The sequence below is a fragment of the Ammospiza caudacuta genome, chromosome 11 (genome assembly GCF_027887145.1).
Source record: "Ammospiza caudacuta isolate bAmmCau1 chromosome 11, bAmmCau1.pri, whole genome shotgun sequence".
Classification (NCBI taxonomy): domain Eukaryota; kingdom Metazoa; phylum Chordata; class Aves; order Passeriformes; family Passerellidae; genus Ammospiza; species Ammospiza caudacuta.
Window position 1 is genome coordinate 3,422,662 of NC_080603.1, and position 20,095 is coordinate 3,442,756.

A 20,095-nucleotide genomic window follows, 5' to 3' on the forward strand; every position below is an offset into this window, starting at 1 on the left:
TGAGCCAGTTTTAGCTACAAAGAGTGTGAACTGTTCCATGGGCAGGAAGGGAACATGGCAGAAAGGAGCTTCCCTGGCCAGGTGCTTTTATGGTCCCTCTTGCATCACACATTCATTTTGTGTGCTGTAAATTTCATTTATTTCAAATTAGAAGAACAATACATGAGATGTTCTTGTAAGTATCCTTTATGCCTCAGAAACTTTGCTCTAGTTTATACACCACACTTTTGGCAGCAGAGACAAAAGCCAAATTAGAGAAAGCAGGAAAGATGAACCTATGGAAACTGAGGCACTTTATGGCTTTGGGAAGAACTGAGATGTAGTAAATAAAAAACAGAGAAGAAGCAAGATGGAAGAACTGCACCAACCTTTGAAATAGAACAATTATGTGAAAAGAGAGCAGAGACAAGCTGTATCATAGATGTTGCACCTCCCTTCAACTTTTCCCCAAGAATAATTGTGCTTCCCTGAATTGCTGTAATGGAACAGCAAACACAAAGAATAGAAGGCACTTGCATCCTATGGCAGTGGAGGCACAAATTACACAGAAAGGTGTGAGTGCTCTGGGAGCATTATGAGCCTTCATAAAACAGGGCTACATAATGCCACCAAAATTAATGAAATGAACTGGTAAAACCAGCATCAAACAGGGCTCCAGGTACAGGGCTTGAGACACTGACTTATCCAATTCAACTTCATATGAAAAAAAGGATTCAGTTCTGGAATCTCATTGTTTGACAGATGCAAACAACAGCTAATTCCCCATAGCTCATAGTCATGCAAAAAATATCTCCACTGCTGCTTTGAAGTTTTGAGCTGTAGTTTTTGTACCTACGTGGGAGACAATCCTAGGAAGGGCTGAACAACTCTAAGTTGCATTGTCTTCAGATGAATCAATAAATTACCTATTGTTACACTTGTACATGAAATTTATTGTACCATCATATAATTAAAAGCTTATCATAATTCAATATCATAACATGTACAAGGAGTGAATAAACTTACATTTGTGTATTTGGTATTGTCAGAGCTTAATAGAAAAATTATGCTATAAAATTAATTTTCCACTGAAGGATGTTCCAAAATTTCTTTAAAGACAATTGGCAGCTTTTAAAGCTGGTATGGATCATGTTGAAATATATTTTTTTCTGAACATTTTCTTGTGATGCTCAAATATCCCCATGTAAAGGAGCCAGAATTTGCTTTAAACTGTTAAGACACAGATGATTACAGTCCCTGCAAAGAGCTCTTTTGACTATACCATGAATGAAAGCACAATCCCAACTCAAACAGAAGTGGCTCTGACCTCAGTGTGGCACTGTGCCTTCTCAGAAGTTCTCTCCTCTGTTTCTCCAGCAGTCCTTCTTACAGCACTTGCTTGGCACTCCTGTGCAGAGATACAGGAAAAAATTTTTAAAAGTCAGTTTGACCTTTAGAAAACAAGGAGTCGCCCATACAATTGCTTTCAATCCACCTGCCCATGGGGGAAAAAAAAAGCTGTCTTGATTTAACTGAAAACTCTTCCTGGAAAATAGGGCTAAAGGAACATCACTCTGGTTGCAAAATGAGGCTCTCAGGCACTAAGAATCAGAATGAAGGTGACTTGTGTGACACTCTGTATTTGAGTAGAGTCCTTAACTATATAACATAAATGGATTTTCACAAGTGCCATGGTTCACTTAACACAACGATGGACAGAATTCATTTAAAACTCGAGTTTATTATTGTCTTTGGGTTACAAAGAGGGAACCAGCAGCTGTGTTAGGCACCAAAAGAGCCCTGTGTCCATGGAGAATGAGGGCAGGCTGGTGGGGAATTGCACAGCCCGTGCTCCCCTGCCAGCAGGCAGCCACTGCAGAACCTATGGCCTCATTTGGGTACCACCATGGACTTCTAGGAGGAAAGAATCTTCTGCTGTTCCAGTCTGGTAAACTGGCAGGAACAAGTTATTCACTTCTGCATGCCTCTGAGGTTAACTGGTCCTTCTTTTAGGTTCCTATCCCCCTACTCTTTCCAAATCCATCTGTCTCTGACCTGTTTTCATCTGGAGATGATGCTCCTGCCAAGTCTCCTGTGTTTGTCCTGACCATCAGACACCAGCCACACACACTATGTCATAACTAAGAGGTTTTTGTTACCTTTGTGATAGATGAATACAGCGATGTAGCTTCTCATTTACAGCATGAGACATGAAAAACTTGAAATAATATTTCAATTCATCATCTAGCTGCAGCTTCTCTGAAGTCCAATTCTCTTCCACAGTAAGAATTGCTATTAGTGCAGTAGAGATCGTATGGACTTTAGCTGAATTCAGCTTCAACATGAGATGGAGGAGCAAATCTCTCTCCCCAGAGAAAGTAACAGTACAAATAAAAGGGACACCAAATGAGAGAAAGTGCAAAAGAGAAAGTATGAAAAGAAAAAGTACAATTAGACTGCGATTAGTCCTTAGGGGGTGGTCAGAGCTGCTACTTGTCTCTGTTTGAAAAACACTGGATCTTTTGTTTCAGTCTTCAGTGATTATCTGTAAGATGTAACAGTTAAAGCACACATCATGGCCACAGGGAGTGTGGGATATGGTAGTGCAGATGGATACCAAGTCTCATAGCTGAGTAGCTTCTTTCATCACAAGGAAAGGCAAAATAAGTACTTAGCACAAGTAGTTTTGCTCCATTCCCTATATTCTTCATGTATGACTGCTCCAGGCAGCAGCTGTCACTTATTTTTCCTTGTGATCCTACAATAGTTTTTCACCATAAGCTCTTTATATCTAGAAGTGGCTCCAAAGTGGGTCCACATAATTCATAGAGAGAAGAGATACCGTGCTGAGTAAAAAGTTGCTGACTCCTCTGCTCTTCTCACCTTAGACTGTACAAAGTGTACCAGATCTGCAATTAATGGAGCGCAGGGATAAACTGATTGCAAACACATCATTCAGAGGCATTATTGGATTTTTAAAGCTTAGTGTTTTGGTAATTCAGGAACACAAATAACTAATTGTACTGTTTCTAGCTCAGATTACGTCTGAGAATGGATCTTGGGGCAATTGGGAAAGAACACTGCCTTTGCTTTTATTGTGAGAAGCATTCCCTAAGCATAATGCCATTGGAAATGGCTGAAGGGGATTGCATCTGGTTAGGGAGGAAGTTACAAGCATAATAATTAGCATCGAATTAGCTGCTCTCATCCCGAGCCAGGCAAGCCCATCGCATTCCTTTTCCCAGCTGCCCTCTGGTGGAAGGCTCTGCAGAGAGCCCTGAGCAGGAAAATCTTGGTGCTGGTTGTGTATGGTTAACTTAAGCAGGAAGGACCAAATTAGGATCAACAAGCCCAGAGCAGATGCCCCCTGCCCAGAGGCAGGAGAGTTCTTGAGGCTGAGCTACAGTCTTTGGTCCCCCTTTAGCACAGCAGCTCTCTTTATGAGGCCACCAGGTTTCTGACAAGTGGGTTTCAGCACTTGCTGTATTTATGTTCAGTACTTCTAAAACTGACCAGGATTGTGTTTGCAATACCTTAAAGTAAGGTTAATCTCCATGTTAATCAGAGGGGGGCTCTCTAGTTGTAATTACTATAATAATTCAATAGATTTTTTTTTTTTTTTTTTTTTTTTTACTGTCTTCTCTCTGAGTTTGGCTACATGCTGGCACTATTTCATCTCCAGAGAGACCAATGGAATCTTTATTTGGGCAGCTCCATTCTTGGTGCCCTATGCTGGAGTCACTCACCAGTCCATCCCCAACTTCTGCACACAGGTGGTGGCTCTGGGGTTATTTCTCAGGAAGCCCACAGAAGCTCAGTCCATGACAGAGGAAAAGATAAAAACCAGGATAGAAACCCTGTCCAGGGCCATGCCAGGTCTGCAGGCAAAACTCATGGCCAAGCAAGGTGAAGGGGTGAGCATTCAGGACATCTAGGGCACGCAAGCAGCAATAGGCTCAAACCTGGCACACAAACATTTGAGGACCTGGGCTGTTGGGGCAGGAAGTCATTTCCTCCTTTCCCCCATCCCCACAGAAAGAAAGAGCCAAGACCAAGCAAGACAGAGGAAAAGACCCAGCAGAGAGGGGGCAGCTCAAATGGCACTCAGCCTGGCAGGTCAGTGTTTAATTTTGAAGATGGAGAGCCTGGTTTGCACTGCTGTCATCAGTCACCAGCAGTGCCACAGCTCCTGTCCTGTGTCCTGGTGGTGCCCTGTCCCCCTGTACCACCACAAAGCCCTGAACTGTGCTGGGGACCAGGGTCCTAAAGCTCCCTTCTACACCTACACCAAAAATGTATAAAAGCAGCACCACATCTCCTCTCTTTATGAATGGTATGGAGCCACTTTGGCATCAATGCATAAAAAGCTTGCAGTGAAAACTATTGAGGATCACCAGTAGAAAGCTACACAGTCCCTATGTGCTCTGTCATGGTTTGACCCAGAAACAGGATTTCTGGGATGCTGTAGATAGGGCCAATGAGTGCTCAGATTTGAATATTGCCATCTGGCTCACACAGCTCTGTACAAGTAGATGGGAGCCATGTGGAGCTGGGAAGTCAGGCACAGCTTGGGAAGTGGGACCATAGGATGTGGGCTGCAGCAGCCTCTGTGCTGTTGGCCACTGTCCAGCCACTTCCCACCCCACACATTTATGTGCATGATGAGTGCTCTGCAGGACAGATAATGAGTTCAAAACTCAGCATTAGATCACAATCTCTTCCATGACTCCCCCAATCACACACAAATCCCTGGGTTACCTGACTGCCCTTCCTGCACAGACAGAGCCAGTAACACTCACCCAGAGCCACTTCCCTAGGCAGGAGCCACTTGTGTCACCTGTGCTCTGCATCAGCAGGGACACTCCCTGCACTTGGCCTGCTTAGCTTTAACAGAGGGGAAGAGCAATTTCCAAGCCATATTCCTGGGGCCTTCTCTCAACTGAAAACAAGCAGTTCCACACTGACCTGGGCCCACCACCCAACAGCACTGGTGCTCAACAGTCTCTGGACCTTTAACAGCTCCCTGGGTGCTTCCACACTCACCTCCCCAAACACATGGAGCCTGGTTGGTGCTGTGGGTAGGGCTTTATTTTCTTGCCCGTGTGGTTTACAGAGCTGCCTTTCTTTGCTCCTTTGCATTTGCAGGCACTGGGCATCCTTGGGGTTATGAGTTGTGTGGGAGTTTCAATGAGAAAGATTTATTATAGAGATAAAAGGATCCTGTTTGACATCACAGACTCTGATTATGATTTTCAGTAGGATTTCTTTATGATTTAAGCTGTACTTGGACATTTTTCATACAAAATGATTTCTAGTCCATTACTTCTATAAAAGATTTTAAGAAATATCTCTTGAGATGTAACACACAAAATGGAAGTTTATCAGTGAAGATGTAAATCCTGTATTTGGTTACCATGCCTTCTGTCCAACTAGAGATGGGATGAGGATGTCAGATTTGGTTTTTTAAAAAGCTTTTCAACTACACTCTGAGGTGATAAAGCTACTTAGTGGTTTCTATTATTTCAGTTTTTCATATTGGTATTATATGAAGAGGTTTCAGGTAAGCTGTACCTAGGCATTGACACAAGCCTTTTAAAATCTACGGACACAATTCTGTAACATATCAACAAAATTCCCAGATGCATAAAGCCTTTAGACCACAAACAGGGCAAGAGCACAAAGAAAGGGAAGCATATTTTTCACCACATGTTTTCAGCAGAATCAAAGGGCATGACTCAGTTTCCCTTTAGTCCTTGGGAGCACAAAGGAGCCTGATTTGCAAGCTGAGCAATAAAACAGCTTCCAGTCCCACACTCACAGCAGCACCACAATGAGCCCTTCATTAGTCGCCACTTCCCGTCAAACGGTTAAAGGGGACACAGGTTTACCAAACAGCTAATCCTTGATAATGAAAGGTTTCCAACAAAGCTGCCTTTCCAGGGAGTCTGGGCACTTTCACATTAGCAAGAAGTGAATAGACAAAGTGGTTCAGGAAACATGCCAAACAGTAGCTCATGCATTGAAACACAAAGCCTGCAGTCTTCAGGGAGCTAAAGAAAAATTACAGTAGTGTTTTGCGTTCTTTCTTGTCACCATAATTACTTTCTCCTTCACTTTCTTTCATATCATTTAATGAATAGTCTTCCAACTAGAGAATATATATACACTTGTCCTTAAATTTGATTTGAAAATACAAATCATTTTCTGCAGTACCTTATCCCACCCTCCATGTGAGCCAGCTTCCCTCTTTTTTGCTGTGGGCCTCTTCTGGATGTATGCCACTTTTCTAACTATCAATGCCTATGCAACTGTAACATCATTGACTGCCACCCCTTCATTTCTTCAGGGTTTTGTTTTAATTTGGTGTTTAACAAGTCAACAATTGGATCTTTTCCTCCTGGGGTCTATTTTAAGGTGGCCTTGTTTAGTCAGATGCATTTGGGCATTTAAGATCCAAGATAAGTATTTTTCCTTTAAAATTGTAAAAGCAATGCATATTTGGATTTAGGTAAAGAATTTCAGGATTAACATTAAAGTATGAAATACAAGGGTTATAGAAACAGCTTTTCTTTTTGACAGAAGGTCATGGCAAAACAAATTTGGGGCAGCTGCAGAACCAGTTCACAAGAACAGAGGAGCTGTAGGGCGGACAAGTTTGAGTATGGAAGCACAAGCTGTTTGTGTATATATATACTGTATACACAAGTATATTACCCTGAGTGCACAGTGGAGCCCTGGGATGCACTGTGTCACCCTTGGTCACCTTCCCTGCAACTGGTCAAGGGGGCAGGAGGAGAGCACAGCTTGTGTGTGTTGTATCATCTCATGAAAGACAGTCAGATGCAGGAAGCAGTACTGGCCATTACTGACTTACCCATCTGACCCTTCATTGTTTCTCTCCAAGAAAATATGAAGGTGCTGTTGACTTCACTGCGAACACAATCTTGTGTGCATGGTGGGGCAGAGAAAGGCAGCTTGTTGGAAAGGAGATAACTGATGTAACTCAGCACTGAAAATCCTGGAGACAGAGCTAGGCTGACACCTGATGGTTCCAGCTCAAGTCAGAGGGTGATTATGCACCTGCTCATGCTGGCTGCTGATAGACAGCACCACTTCCCACAGCAGGCACCTTAAAGAAGGGGCTTTTATGTCAACACCCATCTGGGTATAACCAGTTTATATTCCTGAATTAGGCAGATCACGAGTTCAGCTCCCAGAGTCCCTGTTTGGAGTTCCTTCTAACGCCTGGGTACCAGCAGCCAGCAGAGGGCAAGCTGCCCCCACTTCATTTCCTTCAAAAATATCTGAGCATTTTTGGAGATATGTCTGGGGGAAGACACTAACCCACCAGTGCTGGGAAAGAAAGATGAACCACAAACCAAGTGTCTCTCCAAATCAAGCTCCTGGAATAAATATTTCAACCGAAATAGTTCTTTATCTTTCAAAAAAAAAGTCTTTGTGAGACAAAGGTAATAAATTTTACTTTTTATTTTCTAAACTAGGTCTTGCAGTGAGAGGGTACTGATGAAACCTGCTTGAAGCCACAGGTACTGGAGGTCTGTGCTCTCTGTATGATGCACTAGAGGTTTTTCTCCTGAGTGACCAGCCATAACATGGTGCTGCTGAGGACATGAGGCTTTGCCAGGAAGCACAGATATTCTGCCAAGACAGCTCCAGCTTGGAGGGCAGGTCACTCAGGTGAGAGCCTGCTTTTGTAGCAGTTTGTTGGCCTCTGGGCTGAGTTGGACCCACTGCCTGAAGGTTACAGGCACAGTCTGTCAGCTCAGCTCCCACAGTGACATAGGGCTTCCCTCTGGGCAACAGAGAGCAGCCAGGAGAGTGCACCAGCCTGGCATCCAACCCGCTGCTTTGGGGTGCCCAGCTGTTCTGTACCATGTCCATCTCTGAGGGCCAGCCTTATCAGCAACCACCAATGCATGTCTGTCTCCCCTCAGCCCACCCACCTTTCTCCCAGAGCCTCATCAGCTCCTCAGGTGAGTCTCACACACCCAGCTGAGGTGCAGAGGGGCTGCTGAACCCTTTCCTTGGGGCCTCTTTCTGCAAAGTGCTAGGGGCTGACATGCTGGAAACGAGCCAGAACTTTGCAGCTCTACAACCCTTTCACTCCCACCCACGACCAGCATTTGGAAATAGTGGAATGTCTCCGCTTCATGACAGACATGTACAAAACTGCACTAGTGCCTTGCCTGAAAATACAGCAGAGAGAAAATAGGATTGCTCAGGCACTGCCTGAGAACACCCCACATTCCAACCAAGATGAATATATCCTTGCCTTAAAGGTCCAAAGCAAGTAAGTGAGACTTGGGTCTCAATTCTTCTTCAAGATTTTCTACTTCTGGGGGGAACATATAAATCACTTTGAAGATGTAAGGACTATGTCTCAGCAAATAATGTAAAATAAGGATTACTATCAGAGCAGTGTGATTTCTACAGCCCTTACAGCTATCTGAAGTTGACCATTTGCCATATTGGAGTCCTCTCTTCCTTGTTTGTTTGTCACAGTAAAGTAATTGAACCAAAGAAGTTGTATCATTTTCTCTCTTGGACTAAATGAATGGATAATCCTCATTTGCATTTGGCAGGCTAACACAGACCATTCACAAGTCTTGACAGAAATTGCATATAATGGTCTCTGTTTTGTTCAGCTCCACTGTCCAAATGTTGAAAGAGTCTCTACACATCACACTCTTTTACTGAAAGACAAAAGCTGAACTGGAACTGAGGTTTCACATCTATGCAGCATCTCAGTGCTCTGCTGTACAATAGCTGGTTCCCCAAGAGACAGAACTGATGAAGCCTGGTTCCCTACAGATTTTTGCCCCTAACATATATACACTTTTTCACCACATCAGCTCTGTTCCCACCCAGAAATGCTGACTGACCAGTTGGGACTTGTCATTAAAAACACACATTTGGACAATTCTCTTGGTAAAACCACTAATTTGAATATTCCTTGATTACTTAACTGCCAGTGTAAAACTTGCAGAAATCTTTTATAGTCTATTATATCTCTTTTAAATTTGGTTAAACACTGTCGATAGTCTCAAAAGGTATGTGCAATGAAAAAAACAGACATAGATCACTCAGCTGCCTCATTTCATTAGGAATGAGCTAAAAACTTTCTAAAAAGTGATTTTTCAAGTTCTTCAGGACTGTAAAAGATGGTCCTTTGCCATTTCAGGAGTCAGAGTGTAAATTCTGACCCTGGCTACAATTGCATTCCCCCACTGCCCATTTTGGGATAGCCAGGACTCCCAATAACCCAATCCTTTCACAGATGTGATGGCAGAAGGGATTAGCTTTCCATGGATTGGTAGGCACATAAGGACAGAAACATATCCATACCCTCCTGGGATGCAGATTTTGATAAAAAGTATTCCAACCCCACATGGGAAAAGAAAATCCTACTGAACTCTGAGCAATCAAACACTTTCAATAAGTGTCAATAAATTACTGGGAAGCTAGGCAGAGCAGAAAGTGGTGTATAACGATCTGAAAAGTATCTGTGTTGTACCAGGTATGTGAATTAGAAAGGCTGGGCAGTGGCCATTTTCAATACATAATATTTTAATCTGGGTGCTGGAGGAAGAGAGCACTGGATTCTTTAGGATTCTCTTTGTCAAATAATTGAGAGAGTTAACTTTATACACCTTCATATATTTTCTGCAGTGTCTATTGCAAGAGCTCAGTCTGAATTCATTTTTTACACAGGTAAACTGCAGACATCAGCATGTAATGAAAAAACATCAACAAGGTCTAAAAAGTATGAGTATGCTCACAAGATACAGGTTATTGCACAGAACCTTCCAGGTCAGAGCTGCAAAGTGGTGACATCAAATATAATGCAAAGTCTCAACAACGAAATTGATCTAAGGCTCTTCTGAATTACTTTCCACCCTTCAAAACATTTTCATCTGGATGGTGATGATTAAGCTTTGTTTCCTGATGTATCTCCTGCTGTACACTAAACCAGAAGTCTTTAATGGACTGTAAATCTGTGTTTGGAAAGCAGATTTCTCATTCTTTTTGCAATGTGGTGTGAATAATTACATAGATGGTAACTGCAACAGTCTTGCTACAAACAACCAAATATAATATGAAGTGTGTGCTTTAGCAATTCATCCTCCAAAGACCGAGCTCAAGTTTTCCTTATTACAATTTGAAGTACCTCATATATTTTTACATGCTGTCTACAGTACAAAGTCTCAGAAAATATTTCTCCAGGAAAACCTGGTGAAAATAGTAGTTTAATAACTTCATATATGTAACTTTTAAAGCAATATATCATGCAGATCATGCATCTTAATTATGATTCTGAATTTGCCATCAGATACTCCAGTGGCAGCTGAGTATAAAACTATTCATCAATTTCACCTAACCAAGAAATTTCTGGTATTAGTTTCCTCACTGTTCTGAATGCATTTCCCCTTCCTTGAATGCAAACCATAGACCAATTTCAGTTTTATTTTAGAGGGAAATTGAAGCTGATATTTTTGTGTCACTGGGTCAACAGGTGGAAATTGTAGGATCCAGGTACAGTGCAGTCACACTGCTCAACATCCTGCTCAGCCACTTAAATTTAAAACTCGTGGACAAATTCTGATTTGAAATCATATTGGATTGGGTAAAGTACCTGATGGGAGCACAGCTTCCCCAGGGATCTCTCACTTTGTCACCTGAAGAAAGACAAGAACTGAGTTCAAGCAGAGAGAAAAGATTACTTTGGTGTCCCAGGCTAGCACAGCACTGGGGGGATGAGGGTGATTAAGCCATGCACTCTGTCCCCACTGAGGGACACTGCAATGCAAAGATGAACAAGTTGCACCTCCACAATTCTGCTGCAAACTGTAGAGAGTGAGAAAACCACCACCATAAGCTGCCATCTCCAGGAAGAAAGCTGGCATCTCCCAGGAAGAAAGCTCTTTATATAGTGCCACATGGGGAAGAGGTTTTACAGCCACTTCTGTGAGCCAGAGATCCATGTTTACCCCTGAAAGAACTCTCTACGTCATTGACATAGAAACCAAGAAAGAAAGAAGGATAAATAAGAGAAACCTGCAGCTGCCTGTTCCAATGAGCACTTTGTCTCTCCTGACCAACGAGTAAAGTGTAAACTCATGAGTTGTGTAAGAATGGATAAAAAGCATGCATGCTAGAATAAAACCAGTTTGAAGCCTTCTGAAAATGAAGTGTGTTGGTCTGTATTGTCTCTGTCTCAACTACAGCAGCCACAGACAGACATGTCAAAGCTGATGTGAAGTGGGGATATTGAAATGCATTCTGCTCCCATTCTGAGCCAGGAGGAGCTCCTGGGTTCAGGAGGAGCACCCTGAGCAGCACTCCTGTTTGCACACACAGTGACAAGGGGAGCAGGTCCCAGATGGCTGCAGGAAGCCAGAGCAGCAATGTGGGAAGGGAACAGCTCTGTGCTGCCCTCAGCAAACCCCTTGTCCCCACTGGCCAGGAGCCCAGCAGTTTCTATAGAAAGTGATTCTCTGCCCCAGGCAGGCAAAGAGGACACTGCACAGGAACAGCTCTAACAAAAAAGGAGGTGACAGTGATGCAAGCTCACATGTCATGCTGTAAACAGGGGCTCACTATTAAACACATCTGCCTTTTATCTGCTACTCCCAATGGATGCCAAGGAAAAGCCTGGGTCTGAGTCAAGCTAGACTGAGAACAGCTATAGGAAATAATATTGTGGTTTTCTTTCAATCTTTGGGATCCATTCATTCCTAAAATAAAGGATAGACAATATATGAGTGTTAGGTTATCTGCATTCAGTTCCTTGTTCTGCCTTAGACTTGCTCAATGACCTTGAGCAAATAATTCACTGTATTCACTTCTCACTCTCCTTTTGCTACCTCACAAAAAGATACTGGAAAACTACATGCATGGGGAAGGCACTCAGACACCATGGTGATAAATTCTATACAAAAAAAACCCCACAACTCTATACAAAGCAGTACAGACATTTTTGAAAGAGAAGATAATGCTGTTCTGATCCTCTATAAACTATGTGCTTTCCTGAACTTTGAGAATAGCACATAGTTTATAGAGAGTTAGGATAGCATTATCTTTTGGGGTTTGTTCTTTATCATAAAAAAAATTGCAAAGCAACAAATGCTTTTTTATCATTCTTTTTCCTTCATTGCAAAGGACGTGGTTAGTCATCTTCTAAGTGCTGCTTTCCCTGAAAATTTAATCAAGTCATCAGAAAGCTAAAAGTGAATTCATTACATACCAATGTCATGTTAAAATTAAATTTGACCAAAGAAACAAACTCATTCTCTTGACTGCAGAGCAAATACCTTAAGTGTGTAATCACTGCATGGCAACAATTGCCCCTGTTGTGAGCTGAGATGCACATAGCACCTCTGCACTCTTCCTACAACTGTCTTTGAAGTACCAGGGTGAAAGCAAGTTCTGACTGCAGACAAATGAACCCAGATTCTCCCTTTGTTTGCAGAGCTTGCACTGACAGCAAACAGAGAATAACCAACACTGCACTTCATCAGCTCAGGAGAAAATACTTGGCACAACTTCAAAATGGGAGACAACAAGGATCTGTAGCACCTTTGTTACCATAATTCAGGTTACAAACACACAAGGCAGATTATTTCATGGGCCTTTTTAGTAGTATTTAATCAAAGACAGTTCTGGTAATGCAGGACAAGAGCTCATCTCTATCTACTAGACATAGATTTTGTTTATAATGGGAAATGCTGACTTTTGCACTAACAGTTGGCACAGCCCACTGCCTGGGGACAAGGATTACAGAAAATGCTTTCTGCCCAGTCCTTTTAAAGGTGAGTACAGAACAGTGTCAGGACATGCAACAGTATGTTACATACAATATACCTGCTATGAAAGTCTGGCCTTACACACAATTCTGGATGCTGGAGTTTTATTCCTTACAGGCAGTATTGTATTACTTATAGGCTTTTTATGGAGTCCTGTACAAAATGAGGTCCATATGTGTTCAGGGGCTGCAGCTATCTCCAATATGAACTTAATCCCTTGTTCAAACCTATACCACAACAGTCTGAAGTCTGCAGACAGCCACTGACCTACAGCGGCTCTGAGAATCCACATAGCCCAAAATATCAGCCACTACTTCACATCTGTTTGAGGGAGGGATTTTAAAAAATGCAAGTATAACACAGTTGCCAGTGTTAAAGTTTTCTTGCTCTTTCAAAATTTTATCTGACACTCATGAATTCCAAAGGATGTTTCATTTGCTACACTGAATATACAAACTTGTGCTCTGCACCTGCCACTGGTGGAGGTCAGTCCTCCAGTTTTTAATCCTCATGGCCACACTGACATGGGACTTCACAAAAAAAGTCATGACACAGTTAACCTCTGTGTTCTGCTTCCACATTTGTTGCCAGGACAGAAATGCACACTTCTTCCCCACTAAAAATACATGCTTGAAACAAATGTAGAGTTCTCATGTTTAACATAATACATTCTCAGACACCATTATGAAATCTTTCTTTTCTATCATTTTGAATGTCTGTGCAGCTCATAGGCATAATCAGCATAATGAAAAATCCAGAAAGAAAAATGTGAGTGTACTCCAATTACATTTTACTTGCCAAACAAAAAGATGGCTTCAGGGGCATTTCATGTCTCTTTGGAGATGTTTCATACAGTTTTTCACAAAGAGGTTATTACTCTTTAGCCCACAGGCTGTCACTGCAGCCCCAAGAGAACTCTGGTTCCCCAGACACTCACTATCCTGAAGTACAAGTGGAAAGGAGATACAGGACAGATATTCCTGCTTTATCAGATAGATTTGCTGGTGATTGGTGTGAACAGTTTGGTCCCAAAATGCTGGCTTACTTTGCTCCATCAGCAGCTATAGCTACAAACATATTGCATTCAGTACTTCCCTCTAGCACTGCAGTGACTGCTACAGGGTCATGTAAATATGAATGGGACAGGAAGGTTCTGCCAAATAGAGGAATGGGAACTGTAAGCTCTCTGTTAAGATTTCCTTTGCAATACTCTAATAATTTATATATTAGAATAGAATTTATATATTGGAATATATATAATATATATTCTCTAATATTTATATTAGAGAATAATAATATTCTCTAACCATGGCAAAATATTAGCCCTTCACCTCATCCTTTAAGTGTGTCTCAGGTGTGTTAAAGAGAGCTGAAAGACAAACTGGATGTAAATGCCATTGGCTCCAAACTTACTACAAAACCATGTCTCAGGGATCTACTCCTTTTAGTAGCAACACAGCCCTTTTACAGACAATAGCCAAAACACTAACTAATGCCAGAGGGCTGACAACTAGCACCAAAATGAAAGTACTTTCTGAGAAAAAGGATGGCATGTGGAGTCGTCATTTGCTGTGCAGGGACAACTCCCTCTCTGTCAGCTGAGGAACTGTTTCTCCCTTTTCCACTTTCTCTTTAACCCCTTAATTATGACTAAACAAACTTTCTCTGGCACTCAGGCAGGTCCATTGTGTCACATACCTTGTTCAGGAAGATGGGCAGCTGACAGGAAAACCCCCCTTGGCTAAACAAGCCCCAGTTAATGCCAGCTTGCCATTTTTTCACATCTCTGTCATGATCTCTCTGGTTTGTGTCAGTGGACAGGCCCAGATTGTTGGCATTGGTCACAGTGCTGGCTGCTGAACAAGCCCCTGGGGACGTGGGCTACATCACCAGCACCTGACAAACCACAGCCACTGTGTGGGATGAACCAAGACACAGCAGTGCAAGGTGCTACCAGGTGTGGCCCAGGTGCTGTTCCATGAAGCTGGCAACCACTGCAGGAGCACTCAGTACAAAGGCAGAGAGCAGCCTGCTCCCCATGCAGCAACAGCTCACCCCCAGTGCTCACAAATGCTCACCTTCCCTTAGTAACTCCCACTGGGCTTTGCCTTGCACTGCTGACTCCACTCCTGTTCAGACACAGGGGTCTGGGTTGGATTTAGTGATGCCTCAAATACAAACTGAGAAGAGACGAGCAGGATAGAGCTTGAGAGTTATTGACTTCCAATCTCCTCATTACAAACAGGAAGCTGGACACTGAATCACTGCCCACCAACTGCAAGCCAATTCTCCTGCTAATGCAGGCAGTTTACAGCACGGTGCAGGTTCTGCCCCTTGGAAAGGGCACTGATTTGAACTGGGCACTGTCATGGATGTAGGAATACAACTCTTTTGTGCCAAAGGCCTTTCTTTCACCCTTCTGACTCTTAGCTCCCCCTGCCCACTCCCCTCCTTTGAGACCTCTGACCTTGCCTTTTTGCCCTGTGATCTCTGCTGTGATTGTTAATGTTATATTTATAATCAAAGTAACCAAATCAAACTATTCCTTCAGTAACTCTTTAGTATCAGTCTATATACCTGGACTCTATTACTCCTAATGAATTGAAGTGTTTAGACTTGCAGATTTATTTCACAGTTCTCTACTGCTGTATTAATGACTGAATACAGCCTTAACTGGACAATTCACATTTAAAGGAGAGACTTTTATATGACTTTTACCAAACACTTTAGAGTAATGGTCAGGTGTTGTGCCACACAAACTGCACTGACCTCCTCTCTTGGGTTAGAAAAGAGGAATTGGGTGTGCTTTCAGCAGTGCACACCAGCAAATAGGGGTGTGTGCCATGTTTTTACATTTTCATGAGTCTCCCTGTTCATTTACTCTTGTATAGCATGGTATAGGAAATCATGGCTCTCCCCTTCCACACAAGAGGTCAGACAGCTGTGCAAAAGATTTGTTTTTCCTTTGGTGCCAGCAAACCAAGGCTTAGTGCAACCTGCCTGAGTCAAATACAACTAATGCCTCAAGTGCCACAGCTTGCAATCATTAAAAGTATCCCAGAAATTAAAAGTACAAAACTGGTGTAAACAAAAATCTGGCAGGGAGGAAGTAACCTTCTTTTGAAAGACTGTTTTGACATCTGACAACAAAGTATTCAGACCCTGAATGGGAACCTCATTTCTATCCCAGCACTCTTCCTTCTTGAGAGCCGGAGTGGGGGTGGAGGGGAGGTACAGGCAGGAGACTGAGAAGTGACAGCCAGGGGGAGTAACCTTCCAGAGATAATCAATGGCTCTGGAACGAGCAGCCAGCCCTGCTGAATATTGATTAGCACTGCTGGCAAGCTCTGCTCCGGGGAGGGCAGCACTCCTGCCAGCTGCCTTGTGAGAGCACAAAGGGAGCCCCAGCAAAAGGCAAATTGTAAATGGCAAGTTTTATGTGAGAGGCACCATTCAGGCCCCCAGTAGGAGAAAAAACCCAGAAGTATGGTCACTGCACGAGCAGGCAGGAGGCAGCAGCAGTCCTGCAAACTTCTGTAATTACACTGTGCAATTCCAGGTTTAGCTGAATAAGCCTGTTTTAAAGATTATCCCTTGCCAAGATATATGATACCACGAGTTGCCACAGGTTTCTCTTCCCCTAAGGTTTCCCTGCCATGTGAGAGGGGATGCTTTCACAGACACCTGCCCTCAGAAGCTTTGCCCAGTGTTACACCTCAGTACATGCCAGATACAAGTACACATCCAAGGTGATACCACACCCTTGAAGCAGCACAGCTGTGTGTTAGCACTGCGTCCCTCTCACAGCACAATCTGTTCTTACTCTCCCATTCAGTAACAAACATATTCGCTTTTTAGTATTTTTTAAATATAAATAGTTAGATATTAATTTTATTATTACATCCATTGGTTGATATATATAGAATGTACATAGCTGTGGAAGTTAGTTATTAGTGACTAAGAGGATATCCTACCTTTTTAGAAGCAGACAGTCTTTTCTCATAGGCTTTCTGTGAAAAGAGAAATTGTGACAGTCAGGAAAAAGAGACCTGGAAACTGTGTTCTTTAAAACAAACAAAAAAGCCCACAAAACAAAACAAAAATTAAAAAAAATTTGAAATAAGAAAAAAAAAATAAGAAGAAAAGAAAAAAGTTCCAGTTTCTGCCTGGTGTAACTCATCTGACTTCAGTGGGGCTGTCCCAGAGCAGATTCGTCCCCCTGTCTTTGCCAAAAAGAAAACAACAGGAGCCAGCCAAAGGCATCTGCTTTTGCATTTCCTCAGTGAGTCCATTCATTATACTCTCTTGATAGAGAAGTTGTAAACAAAGGCACTTCATGATGCTGCATCGTGCTATCCATAATTACACTGTATGTGCTTCATCAGCAGACATGCTTCAGGACACACTGCAAAAGCTTTTATGTATTCAGGACTCTTTCTGAGAGGGTGGGTGAAATGAAGAGAGGGACAAGCTAACAGTTAAAACAGCAAAGGAAAACCTAACTTAACCTAAGCAGTTACTTAGAGAGGAGCTCAGTATAAGGGGGAGGAGAGGAAACTAGCTATACACACTGGAAAAAAAAAAGATGGGAGCAGAATTCCTGCCCACCAGCACCCAGTTAGTGTGTGTGCTTTAATATTCTCTCTATTTCTTTTTAAGATTGCACACCCTCAAAAACATGTTTTAACAATCATGTTATGTGGTGCTTCCATGTGAAAACCTCACTCTGGATGGGGATTCAAAAGAATTTTTTAAAACAAAAAGTTCAGTTTGGAGGGTCCCTGAGGCTAACTTTATATAATAAATGGCCAATCATGCTCTGACTTCATAGTGATTTAAGTCAGGTGTAACTCCCTAAATTGTGAGCACTAGAAAACTCTAGTGTCAGATCAAAAGTGAGTCCTAAACACTTTATTGCTTAGCACATCAGCCCAAAGTGCTTGGCAGTACCTGGTTCAAGTCATTCTCTGAGAAAAAATTCTGTTTATCTTGTAAGAATGTACTAACACTGCCTTGGATGTAATTAAGTCCAGCAGAATACAACATTTCTGCTGAGAACTTTGTTTTTAGAAGTCCATAATCTGCAACCAGAACATGTGTAATCCATACCCTGTATAGAAGTATTTATGTCTGAAAATAAGGACTTGGAAAAAGGAATTTCTTAAGGATAATCAACACCCAGGTGGGTAGGGCAGGCAGGCATTCAAGAGCTGGAAGCTGAGACTGGTCTGAAAAAAAAAGCAGAGACAGAGGTAGCAAGGAAAGGTGAACACACGTTGGTGGAGAGACAGAGGCTTGTAGTAAATTCTACCTTGTACTGCCTATATGCACATATAACCTATATTGCTGCAAAATCACAGTCTTAGGTTTGTTTGGGTTCTAATAGAAGTAATTTTTGGAAATGAAGATGTAATAGAAGTTGACCTGTATCAAAACACACTAAAAATAGCACTTAACAATGTCAAATTGCTTTGAATGTTAGATTTCACTGTGGACTATGGAACAAAACAGCTTCAAAGCACATACATCAAGACCACATTTGGATGGTATAAGAGCAAACTGAAAGATTTCTAAACTGTGCAATCCTAGTTCTAAAAATTTATTCCATATCCAAAGTTTGCCTCTATTATAGTCAGTTACATAGAGGTAGAGACCATAAAAGGAAAAATTCAGGCAGCCCTTTTCTGCATGCTTTTTGCATAAAGTTTAAAAACTGTCAGGCTTGTGTCACTTGAAGAGTGTTCACAGCTGAGTAATTACAGCTAAACAGAGGCACCTGCCTCTAGAAAGGGCTGGACATCCACGTTTTCTTGGCCACTGCTCAAGGGACAATGGATGCAATATATAAGGGAGCAGCCAGTGACAAGTGAGTACAGGTAACCAAGCCATTTCTCACTAGAAAAGCCAAAAACTCTGCCTCACTTGGGCCCTATCCCAAGAATTCTCTAAGAGGACCTGGCTCTGAAAAGAGTGATTACATGGCAACTCTTTAAAACCTTGCCATAAGAGCTGCAGAGTTACTCCTCATGTAATTATATAAAAGTTGCTGGCATTTATTTCCCAGTCATCTCACTCAGGAGCTCGCCTTTCACAGAGAAGAAAGGAAGCCAGGAAAGGACATGAACAGACTGAAGCACGTCAGAAAAGTCTCAGCCAAAGCTTAGTCATTCCACACAAATTCAGAAAGCCTGGAGACTTGTTTAGTTGGAGTTTCAAGGTTGCTCAACTCAGTGTAACAAAGAGGAAAGGATACCCAATCTCACAAAATAATGCACTACTACCTGGCAGCAAAATATAGTCACTCTATAATAGATCTGTAAAAGTCCTCTCAGAATTTATAAAAATTAGTTACTGTATAATAATTGTTAATAGTATCTTATCTAGCTATTCAACTCTACAATGTTCAAGTCTTTAACACAGACAGGACCAGCATTTGCTCATTCTGGATTACCAAAGGTTTGACCCTACCATTGTGGCAGGTTCCTTGTTGTGGCTACTGGCACAAAGAAAGCCCTGAGACCTGCAGGAACCAACTTGTGGCTTCTACAACAAATTTTACCCAGACCTTGCACTACACAGAATAGAACTGAAAAAAGATTTATCTGAAGGAATCTACTTCTACAGGTCAAAAAGTCTCTACAGATTAATTTTTGAAAAATTCCCAGTAATTCCTAGGAAGAGAGCCAAAGGGCACCCTTTGGAATTATTTTGGCTTTCACCAGGAAGGGGTCTGTTCTGAAGAAAAGTCTCTGTGGAAAACTGGGTGAGATGCACATGTTGCCCCTTCAACTCTGAAGTTCAGACATAGAGGTGTTTGTAATGACCCTCTAGCTGAGCTGGAACCCAAGCCACCCAGCTGGGACAAGTACACAACACACACCATTTCTGTGAAAAACCAATGAGAAATGCAGTGGGCACCATCCCCAGGGCTTTCAGCCACAGCTGCCCTCTGGGCTGCAAAGAAGGCTGAAATACAGAGCTACATGTGGCCAGAAGTGCTGTGTTTCAAGTGGCTTGGGATTAAACCCCTCCTGACTTACACCCAAACCACATACAATTTCAGGCTTGCAACTTAGCCAAGTGCTGCTGAATGGTTCACAAACTTTAGTTGAACTTGGCTTAAACTTTGAATTGGAGAGTAAAAAGTAAAATAAAACTTTCAAGTTGAAAGTTCTGTCTTAAGTCCATCTCCAATACTGATGCCTTATAAAAATACAGTTGGTGTTCTACCCTAAGCAGTGACCCCAAACCCCATTCCTTATACACATTTTCCCAGATTTCTTTTTCTGTAT

The 20,095-nt window shown here is 42.2% G+C and overlaps 1 protein-coding gene across 1 annotated transcript in view; it reads right to left on the bottom strand.

Moving 5' to 3' along the window:
• LOC131562651 (uncharacterized) overlaps window positions 1-17,151 on the bottom strand; it is an 82,537-nt gene extending 65,386 nt beyond the window's left edge. Inside the window, exons 1-3 of the mRNA XM_058812475.1 lie at window positions 17,137-17,151; window positions 16,778-16,813; window positions 1,307-1,387 (exon numbers count right to left, since the gene is read on the bottom strand). Coding sequence (XP_058668458.1) covers window positions 1,307-1,387; window positions 16,778-16,813; window positions 17,137-17,151 — 132 coding nt within the window. The remainder of the gene's footprint in view (window positions 1-1,306; window positions 1,388-16,777; window positions 16,814-17,136) is intronic.
• Between the last annotated feature and the right edge of the window lie 2,944 nt (window positions 17,152-20,095).